The 17,976-nt window shown below is 58.7% G+C and overlaps 1 protein-coding gene across 7 annotated transcripts in view; it reads left to right on the top strand.

The window, feature by feature from the left end:
• MGLL (monoglyceride lipase) overlaps positions 1-17,976 on the top strand; it is an 89,801-nt gene that overhangs the window by 51,506 nt on the left and 20,319 nt on the right. For all 7 annotated transcript variants that reach the window (XM_055413429.2, XM_055413427.2, XM_055413428.2 and 4 more), the window contains one exon: positions 17,502-17,638. In XM_055413429.2, coding sequence (XP_055269404.1) covers positions 17,502-17,638 — 137 coding nt within the window. The remainder of the gene's footprint in view (positions 1-17,501; positions 17,639-17,976) is intronic.

Genomic DNA, 17,976 nt, shown 5'->3' with positions numbered 1-17,976 from the left:
CACGGAGGGCGGCGTCAAAGAGCTGACAGCGTTGGCCCAGGCTCCCGGGCGGCAGAGTGAGACCCCAGGCCCTGCGGCGTCTGAGCCCGGCTCACTGAGCTGCGGGCGCTGAGCCTGGCCACTGACCCGCTTGGGTCACACAGCCCAAGAATCCAGGGACTGTGCCTGGAAACAGGGATCCATTCCAGCTGGGAGAGCCCTGGGTCCCGGGCCTTCGTGTGGACTCAGGCTTGACTGCCAGGCCGTCCCCCAGAGCAGGAAGAGGGTGTGGAAGCGAGTCCACCTTCCTGGGCCTGGGCTTGCTGCTCAGGAGGGGCTCCCTGCCACCTCACGATCCTGCTTCTGTTTTGTGTGTCTTTTTTGTCTTTTCTGATCTGTCTGGGTTCCTTTTGCACTTACTTCTGTGAACAGCGAGTCTTCCATTTTTGTACTGATTCTTTTCCTGCTGGTGGGAATCTGATGTTTATTTTATTATGCAAGAGTAGGGAACCTCTTTTTTTTTTTTTTTAATACAAGGCCTTTGACTCAGAAAAATCAATCAGGGGTACAGGAACAAGTAAATGGAAGGAGATTTTTTTCCTCTTGGATAAAAATAGCAGCCTCAGCATGAGTGCTTTTTAGATTAAGACGAGAAAGGTAAAACTGTTTGACAGTCCCATGTTCTGCAGGTTTATGGATGTGGAGGGAGGGAGGAAGAAACCTCCTCCTTGCAAGCCTGCTCTATAGCGAAGAGGCAGGAACAGTCCTGGCGCTGTCCCAGAGGGGTGGCTGGTCCAGACCTGGGCACATGCAGACCCCCTAAAAGGAAGGAAAGAGATCTGTAATTCTAGCTTTGGACAGGCCTCCAAGGCATATTGATAAGGGAAACAAACAGAGTCCTGTTTATGGACAGAAAGAGCTCAACACAGACTTATCTGGAGGTGGAGACCTGCGTGCGTCTGTAGGGAAAGGTCTGGCAAGTACCCCTGCCCCCGGAGTGGGGTGAGCAGGGCCGAGGCTTTGTTCACGTTGTCTGCTGCTATTCAGTCGCTGAGTCATGTCCGACTCTGCGCCCCCGTGGACTGCAGCACGCCAGGCCTCCCTGTCCTTCACCGTCTCCTGGAGCTTGCTCAAACTCATGTCCATCGAGTGGGTGATGCCATCCAACCATCTCGTCCTCTGTGGTCCCCTTCTCCCCCCGCCTTCAGTCTCTCCTGGCGTCAGGGGCTTTTCCTGTGAGTCGGCGCCGTTGTTCGCGTGCTTTGTAATTTACAGTGAATAACTTGAGGGCTTGTTGACTGGCTGTCACGTGTGGCTGTGCCACAGTGTGGCACCTGGCATGGCCCGGGGGCGGGCTGGGACATCCAGCGTCCACCTCAGGAGAATGAGCCTCCGGCCAGGGCCCCGCCGTGTCTGAGGGCAGGTGTCGACTGACAAGGTTCCCCCCCCGGGCCAGCGTGACACGGCCAGTCAGCCACTCAGCTGTCCTGGTGACTCCATGCCTGCTGTTCGTCTAGCTGGTGGTCCCTGAGTCTGGGCAGCAGGCATTAGGCTGGGAAGGAGTCCACTGGTCTCTGGCCAGCAGGGTTTCTGGAAGCTGTGAGACCTCTGGAGCCTGGGAGCAGACCCGGCTAGGTGTCACCTGGGCTGCGTTTGGTCAAAGTAAGTCGTGAGCCGGGATCCAGTCCCGAGCAGGGTTGGGTCCCTCCAGGAGGAGCGGGGAGCTGCTTCTGGGGGACAGGGGGGTGCAGCCATTTCCCCGCCAGCCCAGAAGGGACCAGGGCAAGCCCACAGGTGTGTTTCCAAGAGGCAGAGACGGCAGAATGAAATACAAAGCTGCTCGTGGAGCGGCTTCTGATAATTGCTTTTTCTGTCTCAGTGGCGCTCAGGGGATTGTGCTGATGGCCCTGGGCAGGCCTCGGCCGCCTTGTGGCTCCATGAAGGGCCCTTCAGCCCGACTGTCATTCCCTCCTCACCCCCCACTGGCTCCTCGTCTCCAAGCCTGCGACACCTCGCCCCCCGCTTTCACGCCCGAACACGCCAGCTCCAATTACAGGCGCTTCTCGGGAGCAGATATGATTGCAGGCTGATTGCAGAGCTGTTGGCTTTATTTTCAGGCTTTATGTATCTGTACTGATGGCCGAGTGTGATTTTTCAAAAAATGATAAAACAGCCTTAACTACCCTCCCCCCGCGGTATGACAGAAATACCAGTTCACTGCAGACATTCTGAAGCATACAGAAGGACAAAAGAACAAAAATAACCGCAATCTGATTCCAAGAGAGAACCTCAGTCTATGGCGTGTCCTTGCAGCGGTGTGCGTGGTGTGTCTCTGTGTGTGGCACTGTGCGCGTGACTGGTGTGTGTGTGTGCCGGGGGGTGTGTGGTATTGCGTGTATGTATCGTGTTTGAGTATGTGTGGTGTGTATGTGGTGTTACGTGAGTGTGCCTGTGTGTATATGAGTGTGCGTGTGTGGTATTCTCTGTGTGTCTCTGTCTGTCCGTGTATGTGCAGATAACCGAGCCCAGAGTGGGCAGCTGTCCCCGCCGCGACCCTGGGCCCCCGGGGCGGGCTCTGTGCTTTCGGTGTTCGCTCTGCCCCCTGCTTTTCCCCGACTTGCTTCTGCAGGTGTGAAGTGTGAGCACGGCGAGTGGAAGCTGATGGGGGCCGTGTCCCCGTGTCCTGGGCTGCACCAGGGAAGGGGCCGAGCCCAGACAGGGCGAGCATTCTGCTCGGGGCTGCCCGGCAGGCCGGGGCCTGGACTCCTAGACAGGGCCCAGCTCACCTTGCTGGCTCCCGTGTCTCGGAGGCCTTCTCCATGGCAAAGCCCTGCTGTGGGCCTGCTGGTTGCCCTGGGGGGAGCCCCTCGTCAGCGACCCTGACCTCTGGCCCGCCGCGGTCCCCGCTTCCCTGAGGTGCGGCTGGCACTCGAGGCTCTGGCCCCCCCAGCCCGTCTCTGGGGTGCGGCCCTGCGGGTGAGGCTGTCAGAGCATCGTCGTGTACCGATGCCGGTCCCAGGGTCCCAGGGAGAAGTCAGGTGGCCTCCTGGGGGGTGCACAGGACGAAGGAGGGCTGAGCGTCATGGTGGGGCGGGGAGAGATCCCGATGGGGTGTGTGTGGAGCCTGGAACCGGGGAGGATGGAGCGCGGGGGCCTGGGAACGCAGCCGCAGTGTGGCCTCGGCCTGGGCTGTCAGAGGGAGGCGCCCGGGGGCCCCAGGAGGAGCGGCAGGACCCGCCCACACCCCGAGGTCACTCGCTCCTGGGGCTGGCTCCGTCAGGTTGGGGAGCAGGCCCCTCAGGTTTGCAGACCCCTCCCAGGAGGAATGAAGAGGCAGGGCAGGGGCAGGTGCGTGTTCCCCGCAGACCCGGCCGATGGCGTGCAGACCCCTGCGCTAGAAGAGGCCCAGGGCTAGAACATGTGCAGTCAGGGAGCCCGAGGGCTGCTCGGGGAGGAGTGCGGGGCTGGGGTCTGACTCCCTGGCAGGGCTGTGCAGGAAGGGCAGGGCGGGTGGCTGGTCCCGCCAGCTGCACAGGTGAGGGGTGCCGTGGGGAGAGGGCATGCTGGGACCCAGGCATCCCTGGACAGCCCTTCTGTTCCTGGAGTCGCCACCGTGAGGTCGAAGCACGGGGCGTGGGGGAAGAGGAGCGGTGTTTGCTGGCCGACGGTGCAGCTGCCACTGGGATCTGCTTCCGCATTCGCTCGTCCAGCAGCGCCCGCTGGAATCCAGGCGATTTCCCCCAAGGGGAGAACAGGACCACGGCCGTGAGGCAGGTCCACGTCCAAGCTCACGGCCAGACGCAGCCGGATCCAAACCCAGGCCAGGCGCCTGTTCTTCCTCCAGAAAACTCTGCCAGTCGAGGGTTCACAGAGCCGGGAACACGCACCAGAACAATAGCCTGTCTCATCCGCCATCTAACAAAAGTGAAGACTGTCCCAAGGACACGGAGTTTAAAAGCGGAGTATCTGTGGAAACCAGGTCAGGCTGGGACTCTGCCTGACCTGACCGGTGGATGCCCGCCCCTTGGACCTTCTATGAGATTTTGTGTTTCCAACGTTAAACCTTTTCCTGAGGTTTCACGCCCCCGGGACTGCTGGCCTGGCAGCGTTTGCTCCCTGTGCTGTTGGGAATTGGCCGCGCATCCTGTTTCTCTGTGAGGACGTTTATCTCCTGATCTCATCGCATCCTGGAATTTGTGTTGCCAACGCCTGTCCCGCCCTGCAGCTGCTGCCTGTTTGTGAACCTCAGGCTCTTTCTCTGTGTGTGTGTTCAGCCTCCATCAAGATCTGGGGGAAAGGCCTGGCCTTTCTGGGTGACTCTGGCTCACCCGGCATCACCCAGAGCCCCGCCTGCTCGTGAGATGGAAAAGGAACGTGACCCCGGGGAGGGGCAGCTGATCCCGGGAGGACGCGGCTCCGTCCAGCCATCCTGCCGCTGATGCGAAAGGGAGACCGTCTCGCTAGATGCCGAGAACCGCCGTTATGACACTTCTTGTCACACTGTTTCCTCTTATTTATGCAGTGGAGAGGAGGATGTTTTCAAATAAGCCCTCTAAATATGAAATCCTGAGAATGCATTATTTCTGAAATGCTACACCGTTAACCGCCTCTTAGCTGGTTACGTTATGAAGCGCGTTGTTGTAACAGCTCAAGAGAAAAAGAAAAGTTCCGAGCCGAGATGTGTCTCCATAGCCCGTATGCTGAATCCTGGCACCCTCTGCCTTTTTTCACGCTGTTGTCAATTAGGGGAGAAACTAATTTCTGTCTCGACACCCTCCATGCCTTCAAGTCTGCGCGTAGATGCTGCGGGAGCCCGTTTCTCCTGCCGTCGAGGGGCGCTCGTGCGGCGGGCACTGGGGGACAAAAGCGCGCCGCTCCAAGTGTCCGTGATGGAAGCCTGGACCATCCGCAGAGAGAAGAGGGAAAAGTGGCTGTGTTGAGGGGAACAAACTGTGTTCCAGGCCAGCAGGCTACAACCTCGGCCTCTCTGCCATCTGCACATTTTCTACAGAGAGGGCGAGAGACGGAAGCGGAACCTCCGATCACACAGTGCTTACTCCCTGTCCGGCCGGGGACGGATGCCCGCCAGCGGGGCAGCCCCAGGCTCTGTCCGGCCTGTTCTGCTTGCCGTGGCCTCTGCCCTGGGCCCCTCACAGTCCTCTGTCCCGCGCTGGCTGCTTTGAAACTAAGAAGGGCGTTTCTAGCATTTGTGTGTCGGCTGTCATGACCGATCACGGTGGCCTCTTAGCTTAAGGGTACAATTCTTCTGCTTTTAAATTGTCTTTGATCTCCTGTTCTTACCCTTCAGCGTAGAAGACGGTTGTGTGTGGGGTTTCTGCTGTTAGATGTCTCGGAAGTGCAGAAAACAAGCCAGACCTTTATTCGAAATGAATGGCTTTGAAAGAAAGGGTTCGTCGCTCAGTCGTGTCCGACTCTTTGTGACCCCCATAGACAGTAGCCCACCAGGCTCCTCTGTCCGTGGGACTCTCCAGGCAAGAATACTGGCATGGGTGGCCATTTCCTTCTCCAGGGGATCTTCTCCACCCAGGGATTGAACCTGGGTCTCCTGTGTTGGCAGACGGATTCTTCCCTGGGGAAGTTCGATCCCCGGGGAATATCCCCTGAAAATGGGCTTTGAAACCATGATGCTGAGTTCTGAACAGCAGGATCACACTGCAGCCTGAAGTCGGGAGGGTCTGTGGAGAAACTGGCTTCCTCTTTCCCACAGAGCAACGAGGGGAGACGGGAGGCAGGAGGTGCAGAACGGTCTGGGGGGAGCCTGCCGGCCCCGGGACGTGAAGCTTTCTGTCTGGGGGAGCCTGCCGGCCCCGGGACGTGAAGCTTTCTGTCTGGGGGGAACCTGCCGGCCCCGGGACGTGAAGCTTTCTGTCTGGGGGAGCCTGCCGGCCCCGGGACGTGAAGCTTTCTGTCTGGGGGGAACCTGCCGGCCCCGGGACGTGAAGCTTTCTGTCTGGGGGAGCCTGCCGGCCCCGGGACGTGAAGCTTTCTGTCTGGGGGAGCCTGCCGGCCCCGGGACGTGAAGCTTTCTGTCTGGGGGAGCCTGCCGGCCCCGGGACGTGAAGCTTTCTGTCTGGGGGAGCCTGCCGGCCCCGGGACGTGAAGCTTTCTGTCTGGGGGAGCCTGCCGGCCCCGGGACGTGAAGCTTTCTGTCTGGGGGAGCCTGCCGGCCCCGGGACGTGAAGCTTTCTGTCTGGGGGAGCCTGCCGGCCCCGGGACGTGAAGCTTTCTGTCTGGGGGAGCCTGCCGGCCCCGGGACGTGAAGCTTTCTGTCTGGGGGAGCCTGCCGGCCCCGGGACGTGAAGTTTCTGTCTGGGGGAGCCTGCCGGCCCCGGGACGTGAAGCTTTCTGTCTGGGGGAGCCTGCCGGCCCCGGGACGTGAAGCTTTCTGTCTGGGGGAGCCTGCCGGCCCCGGGACGTGAAGCTTTCTGTCTGGGGGAGCCTGCCGGCCCCGGGACGTGAAGCTTTCTGTCTGGGGGAGCCTGCCGGCCCCGGGACGTGAAGCTTTCTGTCTGGGGGAGCCTGCCGGCCCCGGGACGTGAAGCTTTCTGTCTGGGGGAGCCTGCCGGCCCCGGGACGTGAAGCTTTCTGTCTGGGGGAGCCTGCCGGCCCCGGGACGTGAAGCTTTCTGTCTGGGGGAACCTGCCGGCCCCGGGACGTGAAGTTTTCTGTCTGGGGGAACCTGCCGGCCCCGGGACGTGAAGTTTTCTGTCTGGGGGAGCCTGCCGGCCCCGGGACGTGAAGTTTTCTGTCTGGGAGGAGCCTGCCGGCCCCGGGACGTGAAGTTTTCTGTCTGGGAGGAGCCTGCCGGCCCCGGGACGTGAAGCTTTCTGTCTGGGGGAGCCTGCCGGCCCCAGGACGTGAAGCTTTCTGTCTGGGGGGAGCCTGCCGGCCCCGGGACGTGAAGTTTTCTGTCACGCCTCCTTTGGGTGCGCCTGACGTGGTTCGAGCTTTCACACACGTCCTGCCAGCAGTCAGGACTCCCAACTCGCTCAGCCTCGGCTACCTTATGAACCGTGGTTCGGGTCAGGCATGTGTTCTGTGGCTGTCTCCCTACCAAAGGCAGACAAATGAGTTGCCCTAGAAAAAGGAGAGAAAAACATTTGATTGCACGTTCTCCAGCCCCAAACGGTAGCTTTCTGTAGGGTTTTTACCTGGAAGCAAAGCACCCAAATGGGGAGAACGTGGGTTTGTGACGCCTCCTGAAATAAAGACAGAGCTGTAATTCCCTGTGCTGACAAGGATGTGATGGAATCCACGTTTCCGTGCTTGGCTGGGGACCACGGAAATTCTCGAGTTGGAGAGCATTGTCAAGTCTATAAATGAGGACTCCCCGAAATAGTCGTATCTTTCAATCTAGAAATCCCGATTTGGTAAGTTTATCCTAACAATTCTATAAGCATCTGTGAAAAGTTGTTCATCTCAGTGTTATTTAGAATAGCAAAGATTGTCGACGACCTCAGTGCCCTGCCATTGAGAGTAATGTGAGCTCTGATTTGATCCCCTGATGGGGTATCATGCAGTGGAAATCACAGTTACAAATTGTATGTCAGTGTGGGGGAAATAATTCATGTATTCTATGTGTTAAGTGCAAAATCACTTCCCCCTCCCCCCGCAAAGCCTAGCCAAGACGGGACACCTAGCAGGCAAGTGGGACGTGTTTGGCCAATCGAAATGGTCAGCTTCTGCCCTGTTCCTGCAGTGGCCCCTGAGAGGACGCTTGTCAGCTTCAGGACTGTCTTTCTCCCCAGCTCCGTCCTAACACATAAGGAGATGAGGGTGTTGACTGAGCAAGGAGTCTGGTCACACTCCCTGACTGCCCTGGCCAGGGGACGCCTGTGGCCACCTCCCCCAGGACCTTCTGCCCCTCTGCGAGGCCCCTGGGGGCCCCGCATAAGTCTCCTGCCAGCAGAGAACAGTCACTGCCGAGCACGTGGCTTTGTCTTGACTGGGAGAACTCGGACTGGCCAAGAGCCAGGCGCCCATGCCAGCTGAGACAGCGGCACAGACAGGACAGGGGGCCCCTGGGGGCCTCGGGAGGAGCCGCGTGGGTGTGTGGGTCATCAAAGACATCAGGGGTGACAGTGAAGGCGTCCCTCAGAACTCGAGCTCTTTTCTTCCAAGGACATGTCCTGGAGGGTGTCGCAGGGCAGCTGGTACTGTTCCCTTTGGCCATCACGGAAATGAGACCAGACCTGCACTGTGTTTACTCCTGCTTGGTGAGGGCAGGGCTGGTTTGCTGCTTTTTTATGTAAAACATTCTTGTAAGTAATTGGAAATCACTTGTTTGGCTGTGCCAGGCCTTGGTTGCAGCACGCAGGACCCAGTCGTTCCCCGACCAGGGACTTTGGTAACACAGACTCCCAGCCACTGGACCACAGGGAAGCTCCTGTTGCTTTGAAAAAGATAATTTTTTGGTCGTCTCCACAACTAATACTTGCTGTCCACTTTGTGCAACACCCAGACCTGGGCACTCGACGCGGTGGCCTCGGTTCATCTTGCCCACAGTCCGAGGAGGGCATGCCCGCTCTGCGGGGGACCCGGGGGGTGTCGAAACACTGCAGGAGGCCTCACCTGTGGGCCCGGGTTCGGTCCAGGGTGCCCGATCCGGAGCTGTCCCTGGGCCCATGCCCGCCTCCACTGACACCTCCCTGGCTTTTCCAGGTAACCCGCCGTGACCAAGGGCAGCTTCTGTAACCGGAGCAAGGACGCAGGGCTCTGCTGTTTCAGTCAGGTTTTAAGTTCAGGCCAGCAGGGCCAGGTCTTTTGTTCCTTCCACACGGCGCTGCCCCAGAACTTGTCTCCAGCACCGCCTTGTGGAACTTTGCGTGCTAGGGCGGGTTTTGCGTAATTTTCACCTCGGTGTGTTTACATCCTCGCCACCCGGCTGCGGCCACCACCAGCTCTGTGGTCAGCCTGCCCCCACGGCCTCGGGGCTCAGCTCCCTTGGCAGGGTTCCCGCCACCACCCACCTGCCTGGTCCCCCCGGGACTGGGCTCGGACCTCTGCTGGGAACTGAGCGGCACGGCCCCAGAGCCTGTCTCTGACCGTTCACGGCGGGCCCACAGTCAGGGCCAGCTGGACGCCCGCCTCTGGCAGGTGGCTTCTACCCAAGGCCTCCCCTGCCTTGGGCGTTGCTCTGTCCACACCGGTCGGGGGAGGACACAGAGGCCGGATTCCAGTCTCTGCCCCCGCTCCCCTTCCTGGCATCGTAGCTGAGTTTGAACTTGCAGGAGCGTTGGTTCAGTACCCACGTGTGGGAGGGCATCCCCCTGCCCCAGGGCCCTGCCTCGGCCTCAGCGTGCAGAGCTGGCCCCGGTCCAGAGCAGAGGAGCCGTTTCTCGTGTGCACTCGACCTGCCATCACTTCCGTTGGCTCCCTGTGGGTGAGAAACTCCTGCCTTTTCTGGAGTGGGTTGTGGCTGGAGCTGGTGTTAGTCGCCGATGTCTCCAAAGCTTTGAGAGGCCGCTTCCTAAACATTAACTGCCCGGCGTCTCCCGTCTTGAGCGAGGGATCTGGGCTCTTCTTTCTTGTGAAGTGATTCAGCCCCCAGGTCTCAGTTGCGGCTCGTGGCTCCAGGTCCCTGACTGGGGGCGGAACGCGAGCCCCCGTGGAGTGTGGAGTCAGCCACCAGGGAGGCCTTGTTCTCTTCTCTAAGGCAGTTCACTTCACCGTGGCCACCTTTGCTGTTTGCCTTTGGCCGTGCTGGCTCCTCATTCCAGTCACCTCACGTGCTGCGGAGAACGAGCTCTGGAGCACACAGGCTTCCGCAGTCACGGGCTCTGGAGCACAGGCTTAGTGCTTGTGGCGCATGGGCTTCGCTGGGCTTCCCTGGTAGCCTGGATGGTGAAGAATCCGCCTGCAATGCAGGAGATCCGGGTTCAACCCCTGGTCAGGGAGACCCCCTGGAGGAGGCATGGCCACCCACTGCAGCGTTCTTGCCTGGAGAATCCCACGGGCAGAGAAGCCTGGCGGCTGCCGTCCACAGGGCTACAAAGAATCGGACATGACTGAGGGAATGTGCAGGCGCCAAGGAAGTCCCCTCTTTCGCTCTTTAAAAGCGCGCGTCTGTTACCGTTTCAGTGGAGGCCAGACTTGGGTTGCCCAGGTTCTGCATTTCTCCGTGGATTACGGAAGCTCTACACACCTCTCAGCTACCACGTGGGAGCTTCGGTCCTCTGGTGGGGACACAACAGACCAGCTTACTGTTTCGAAGGAAAAAGGGTCTGCTAGATGCTAAACTTACTTTCAGTTGGAAAGAAAACCATGGTTGTGCAGAGGATGCTGGCAAGGAGAAATGCAGATTAGACATGCAGACGGGCGTCCGAGGGGAGGGTCACGAATGCGAAGACAACCTGGGGGCTCTCTCCCCGAGACTGCACGTGGAGAGGAGGAGGAGGCTGGCGGGGCGGAGACCCCCGCGCGCTGGGCGTGCCGTGCTGGCTCTCGTACCCCACCAGCTTTGTGAGGCGGCGACGGGACGTCCCCAGTTTTACCGACGGACTAGTGGCCAGTGCCCAACGAGCATCTGAAACTCTGTGTTTCATTTCCTTGCTTGTTTCTTTTTTAATGCAAATGCTTTTTTCTTTTTGATTTTAGCTACGCTGGGCCTTAGTTGCAGCATGTGCAATCTAGTTCCCTGACTGGGGGTTGAACCCAGGCCCCCCTGCACTGGCTAAACTCGAACACCTTACTTGCCTTTTCCAGTTTGTGTTTCATTTCTAAGGTTCGTTCGTGTTGCTGCATGTTGCTGTTCGATCACTCAGTCATGTCTGACTCTTGTGACCCCGTGGCCTGCAGCACGCCAGGCCTCCCTGTCCATCAACTCCCGGAGCTTGCTCAAACTCACGTCCATTGAATTGGTGATGCCATCCAGCCATTTCATCCTCTGTCGTCCCCTTCACCTCCCGCCTTCAATCTTTCCCAGCATCAGGGTCTTATTGTTCCAGTGAGTCAACTCTTCACATGAGGTGGCCAAATTTTGGAGTTTCAGCTTCAGCATCAGTCCTTCCAATGAACATCCAGGACTGATTTCTTTTAGGATGGACTGGCTGGATCTCCTTGCTGTCCAAGGGACTCTCAAGAGTCTTTTCCAACACCATAGTTCAAAAGCATCCATTTTTCTGCGCTCAGCTTTCTTTAGGGTCCAACTCTCAGATCCATTCATGACCACTGGAAAAACCATAGCCTTGACTAGACAGACCTTTGTCGGCAAATTGATGTCTCTGCTTTTTAATCTGCTGTCCAGGTTGGGCGTAGCTTTTCTTCCAAGGAGTGAGCATCTCTTAATTTCGTGGCTGCAGTCTGCCAGCAGCATGCAGTTGCTACCTGAGACTTTCCGTCCTCGTTATCCTGCTGCTGTGGAGTGACCCCTTTGCTGCAGAGTGCCCATTCCCCAGCAGCGACAGTAGGCTTTGGGGAACAGTGTTTCCCTGTCTCCTGCTGCCGCCCAGGACTCTCTCCTGGGTGTGTGACCTCCTGGGGATGGAACCACTGGCTGCAAAGGATGGAATTTCAAACCTGTGAGATGCAGGCTGTCTTCTGGTGTCCCCGGGTGACGTAGATGGGCTAGTGACTCCCTTTAGATTTGGACCGGGGCTCAGTGGGGTCCCCTGCCTGCCCCTCACCGGGCTGGGCTGCACTGGCGCTCTACCGAGTAGCTGCATTCCCCTCTGGGTCCAAGTAGCTGTGACCCCTATGCGAGGCTCCTCCCGTCTGGTCCTGTGGTCCTCGAGGCCAGAGGGGCCACAGTGACCATCTATCTCGCTGCTGAGCCATATGTCCTTCAAGAGGCCCACGCCTTCTTCCTGCTGGCCTCCTGTAGGCCGGCCAGGAGCGCGGGCCTGCAGCCTTGCTGGGGTGGACGGGAGTCCGTCCTCTTCCTGGTCAGACGTTCCCAGGGCCTGGGTCCATCCAGCAAATTCCGTCTGTGTGGAGTGTCTGGAGGAGCAGAGGTGAGCAGTGGGGAGAGAATTCAGCTTGTGCAGACCCTCCAGTGCGGCGTATGGTCAGCCATCGGTCCTGCTGCGGACCCTCGCCAGAGATGTGTGCGGTGCGCCCCTGTGAGGGAGAATGGTGAAGCTGGGAGCCCGTGCGCCAACGTCCAGTGGGGACAGCACGTCCCTCGGGCTTGCCCTGCCGGCCTGTGTTTTCCATCACAGGTGCATCTTGCCCTGATGGTAACAGTAGGAGCATCCGAGTCGATTTGGGGGAGCAGGGGGGACCCAGAGGCACCGTGCTGGTCCCCACCGTGCAGCAGGCACGGGGCTGTGGCAGCCTCTGGGGCTGTGCATCCCTGCGGCAGCCCCGCCCGAGGACAGCAGAAGCTGAGATTTGGGGTCTGAACCCAGCGCTCAAGTCCGTGGCCACCCTCTAACTCATCGTGGGGCGAGCTCCCGCCAGTCTGTCTGCAGGTCAGTTTTCTCAGCCAGAAAATGGGGGAGAATTCACAGGTAACTCGCGGAGTGCTGAGGATCATGAGCCCTGGGAACAGGGCTGTGCGGATTACAGCCCGCTGCGTCCACACTGGGTCTTGTCACGACTGGCTTTCTACACTTCATCTCTCTCCTTCCTCAGGGCTGTGTTTCACCAGCTCTTCTGTCTGTAAGAGAAGGGGTCCCAAGTAGAACCGGCTCCCTGAGAAGAGGGGAGTTGGATGCTCGTCTCCTCCGGTCCCAGGGTTAACGGGAGCCCCGCCTTTCGGGATGGGTCCTCGGTCTTTAGCACGTGGTGCCACCAGATCACTTGGCGGGAGAACTGTTTTGTCTGAGACAGAGGCAGGGACTGCTGAAACGTTCCCCGCAGGCGTAAGTACTTACCGTGTGTGCAATACAACGCCAGCGTGCTTTACGGGGACATGGGCAGGGTTTCCATCAGGTGTGGAATCTGGTTTTGTGGAGTCAAAATCTGACCAGGCTTGATCAGGAGACACATGGAAATGACCTCCAGGAGGCAGTTTATTGTACTCAAAGATCCCCAGAACCAGGAGCATGACCACCACTCGGGGAGGCCCCGGGCCTGGACCGCAGGCAGGGGGAGGTGGGGAGGGGTGTGGACGGGGTCCTTACTCCAGTTTCTTTGAGAAGGAGCGGTGAGGATGGGCTGCTTTGGGTACCGTCAGTGGGCTGAAGGGTCTGGGGGCCGCCCCTGGTTGTCTGGTCCGTGGGCCTGGGTGACAGGACAGTGAGTGGCCCAGGGAGGTGGGCTCTGGACTGGTTGGTTTGCGTGTGACGGGCCAGCTCACAAGTCGGTTCTTTCCCATGTCCGGAGATTCACTAACCTTGGGAGCAGCAGTCCTTCCAGGGTCAGCTTCAACCAGATGATTAAGCGTCAAAATACAGAGGACTTAACAAAAACATAGAACACAGCAGAATCAGGGTAAACAACGCCAGACATATGTTGGATCAAGGCCCGTGGTAAGGTGCTTTCTCTTCAAACATACGAGGAAGAGAATGTTAATTTCAGACACAGCCCTGCCGCTCCATCCACGCGGTTGGAATGGAAACGCCTCGTCAGGTGAACTGGCCGCAGTGATGGTGGCCGTCGTGGAAACAGGCTGCAGTTCATTTTGGCAGCTGTAAAGCTGGCACCTGCCCTGGCCAGGCCGTCACAAGGAGCCAGAGGAGCGTGCAGACCAATGAAAGGGACCCTGGGTCTGAAGACGGCCTGGCTTGCAGGCACGTTCGTGCCCAGCCTCCTGCTGAGGTCCCAGGCCGACTGTGCCGTTGGCTCACAGTGCAGCCCCCAGCAGAGCCGTGCCCCCCCAGCTCACGGCGTCCTCGGTCCACGGGGAAGGGGCGGTGCTGGGGGAGGGGGGAGCCCTAATCAGCGCACCTCAGGCAGAGACCTGACCCGTGTGGGGTGCACGGGGGAAGCTCGTGGCTGTGTGGCAGGGACTGGCTCCGGCAGCGCCAGGACTGCTCGTGGGTCTCGGGGCTCCCTCCAGGCCTGAGAACCTGGCGGGGTGGGCGCAGGCCGCCGTGCTTCTCCGTGGGGCTGGCCTATGTGTAGGCCCACCAGCAGGACGGCGCAGAAAGCTAGAGACAGGCCAGACTCACACGGAAAAGGCAGCTTCCTGTGAATGGCGTCACCGTCGGTGCAGGGACCAAGGGCGTCTTCGTGAATGCTGCCAAGACAGTTTAGGCGCGTCTGCAGTTCGGAACTTGGTCCGGGCTGTTGGACGGCACTGGGAATGTACAACTTGCCCCAAGTCAGCTGACTCTACAGTGGTCACTGGTCGGTGGTATGAACGTCACCTCGGTTTTAAGAAGGAAAGAACCCCCAGGCAAGGGAGCCGTGTCTCAAACCATGTACCCCGACGAGCTGCGGCTGGATCAGGATGTGCGTGTGGAGAGGGAAGCCGCATCCGGGGACAGTGTTGGTCAGCTGCCCAGCTCTGTGAATGTGCCTGCCGGCTCTGAGCGATGCTCTCATAGGGGGCTGCTGCGAACTTTATGCTGTGTGTGTTACCCCACCAAGAAATGGAACCAGAAAAGACCTCAGAAAAAGTGCAGAGTTCCTTGACGCCCCTGCAGTAGAGAAGGCCTTTATAACTGAAAATCAAAATTCAGAAGCCAAAGAAAGAAAAGACTGACGATTTTCTCAAAAATCTTCCATAGCTAAACACGACGTCAAGTTGAAGGACAGATGACCAGCTCATGTACACAGAGCTCTTAAATATCAAGAAATGCAAAACCCTGATAGAAAACAAACAAACAGCAAAGACAGGAATTGTCAGGAAAGAAACACAAGTCACTCTTAAAACATGAGAAGCCATTCGACTGGCACATTCTCCTCTGTCATACGGGCGAGAATCCAAACACAGAGTGATATGCTCTGTTGGGAGGCTGGTAGATTCAACCCCGCACGCCCCCCGTGGACGACGCCAACCCACCGGAACGGCATCTGCGGGCACCTTTCGGCCAAGCAGACCTGCCCCTGGCTGTGTGCCCCAGAGGCGCACGGTCACGAAGGTAGAAGAGTCGTCACCAGTGATGCAGTACAGACAGCGGTTTGGTGAGCAGGGATCGGATGCCACACACACGGTTTTGGCAAGAGATGGCTGGAGTGAACCGTGGTTCACCCACCTGAGGAGCCCCAAGACAGAGGGAGAGCTGGGTCTGTGTGCCATCTGAAGTCATCTCCAGACTACGTTAAAGCTGAAAAAAACTGGTTTAGAATAGGGTGGCTCTGTATCATGCTGCTGCTGCTGCTAAGTCACTTCAGTCGTGTCCGACTCTGTGTGACCCCACAGACGGCAGCCCACCAGGCTCCCCCGCCCCTGGGATTCTCCAGGCAAGAACACTGGAGTGGGTTGCCATTTCCTTCTCCAATGTGTGAAAGTGAAAAGTGAAAGTGAAGTCGCTCAGTCATGTCTGACTCGTAGTGACCCCATGGACTGCAGCCCACCAGGCTCCTCCATCAATGGGATTTTCTAGGCAAGAGTACTGGAGTGGCTTGCCATTGCCTTCTCCCTGTATCATGCTACTTTTCATGTAAAAGGAAAACAAAGGGGGAAATACGGACAGGTAGAGAGATATTTTCTTATTTTTGCAAAAAGAAATGCTTTGAGAGAAGACACAGAAAATAATAAGATCATCAGCCACGGGGAACAAGAGGGGCCAGGAGCAGAAGTGAGCCATCGCCGAGTGGATGCTTTTTAATGTTTCTAACTGTTGCACCAGGCAAATGTCCACATAATCAGAGAAGAGAATTAAACTGGAAATGATACAGCAAGATTTATAGTTGCAAAGAAGTTTATTTTGAAATTAATCTAATCGTGTATCAATTAGTAGCATAGGCACACAGAGAAAATAATTGTGTTTACAATACTTTGGATTTTAAACGTAATACTCGGGCCACATCATTATTGAACTATATTCTCAGGTCCGGGGAGTGAGCTGGGGATTATTGTTTAGCAGGTACACTGGGCGGCTGAGTGATGTTAAGGGTAGGAATTTATGTCCTGAGCGTTCTGGAGGCTGGAAATCCCAGATGAAGCTGTCGACCCGGCTGGTTCCTCCTAAGGCCTGTCTCCTGGGTGTGCAGACGGCCGTCTCCTGCCCACGCCGCCACTCGTGGTGGGACAGTCCCCGCTGTCCCCGTGTGTCCGTGTCTTACCCTCTTCTTACAAGGACACCAGGCCGAGGGTTCTGTTACTTGCTCAGTCGTGCCCGACTCTGCGACCCCACGGACGACAGCCCACCAGGCTCCTCGGCCCGTGGGCTTTTCCAGGCAAGGATATTGCAGTGGGCTGCTGTTGGTTGGGGGCAGCTTAATCACCTCTTGAAAGACCGTGTGTGCAAATCCAGCCACCTCCTGCGCTGTGGGTGTGGGGTGTCAGCGTGTGAGTTGGGGCAGGGGCCCAGCCCACAGCAGATGGCACACGGTTTCAGTTTGGGGTTGATGGAAAGGCTCTGGGGGGACGCAGCGACGGTCGCATGGAATCTGTGCAGAAACGTGTGCAAACGTGTGCTGCAGTGCGGTGATGATGGCGCGTTTTGCCTCCGTCAGGAGTAAAAAGTGAGCCTAAGGGGCTGGATCTGTGCCGAAAAGGCGACAGGAAGCTCCGGACTGCACATTCAGAGGCATTGGAGGCGGCTGGGTTGGGGGGCGGTGGGCGGACACACGTGGGGGACGGAGCAGAGAACAGGCTGCGGTCTGGCCTCACAGAAGGTTTCCGAGTCAGGGTCTGGGCGGCCCAGCTTCCAGCCGCTGCGAGCCGTGCTTTCCGTCCGAGGGGTGGGGGGCTCGGTCACAGCCCCTCCGGGCAGAGGCGGCCGAGGGGCTCCAGGCAGGCGTGCCCGATGTGCATCCCTGTGCTGAGGAGCACCTTCTCTGCGCTTTGCAAACGCTCACGGCACCCGGTTTCCATAGCAACCGGCATCCCTCAGAGAGGGGAGCGTGGCAGGGCCCTCAGAAAGGACACGGGGAAAGGAACAGCTCGGATCCGGGCGGAGGGTAACACGCAGGAGGGAAGCAGCGCGGCCTAGTCCCGCTGCGTCTCGCGGAGCGCGTTTCTGGCACCCTAGGCTGGTGCAAGTCTGTCCCCTCCTCGTCCCCAGAAGGTAGGGAGGAGGGGACGGGGTGCGGCTTTCACCCGGTGACACGCTGGAGCGCAGATGCACACCCTGGTGTTCGCGGGGCTGGGGGCGCCCAGTGGGACTTGGACTCTGTGTGCCCGTCCTGCTTTCCTCCTGGGAAGCGGCCACCGGGAAGGCCTCCTGGCTGCATGGACAGGCTCTGCTGCATTTACCTCCTGGCTCATCACTTCCTGGCTGTGTGATCTTGGGCATGTTCCTTAACCTGTCTGTGCTTCCATTTCATAATCTGTAAAATGGGTTTGGGGGCGGTGGAGAATCTCCACACTTGAGAGCGTGCTTGGCAGGGTCGGGGGGCCTCCCGGGACAGTGGTGATCATTGTGCGAGGAGGCGGCTGGGCTCGGCAGGGGCGCCAGCCTCTGCTGACCGGTTCTGACCGGTTCTGTGCCCCGTCCCCCTTCCAGTCGGCCACGGGCAGAGCGAGGGCGAGCGGATGGTGGTGTCCGACTTCCATGTCTTCGTCAGGGACGTGCTGCAGCACGTGGATGCCATGCAGAGGGACCACCCGGGGCTGCCCATCTTCCTCCTGGGCCACTCCATGGTGAGTAGACCACGGGGGCCCCCGGGCCCAGCGTCCCCCGGCTGGGCATGGAGGGGGGTCGCCCTCTGCCCAGCCGGCGCGGCCCCTCTGCACACGCACATGGGGCTCCCAGGAAGTGTTTGCTCAGGAAACAAGGTGGGGTTGGCGTCCTGGCGGCGGCCCCAGAGGAGGGCTCCTCCACCCGTCCCTTCCCGTCAGGGCCCAAGGGTCCCCTTTTCGGGGTGGGACCCCTCGGTTCCCGCTAGGACAGGGTCCCCAGGAAAGCAGTCCTTAAAGGTCATTCCTAATCCCTTTTGCCTTTTAAATACACAGACTCCTCTCAGAATCTTTAAATTATC

The sequence above is a fragment of the Moschus berezovskii genome, chromosome 24, assembly GCF_049115385.1.
Source record: "Moschus berezovskii isolate FMDL1 chromosome 24, NW_MosBer_1.0, whole genome shotgun sequence".
Classification (NCBI taxonomy): domain Eukaryota; kingdom Metazoa; phylum Chordata; class Mammalia; order Artiodactyla; family Moschidae; genus Moschus; species Moschus berezovskii.
The sequence above is the reverse complement of the archived record's forward strand: the minus strand, read 5'-3'. Positions and strand labels throughout refer to the sequence as shown.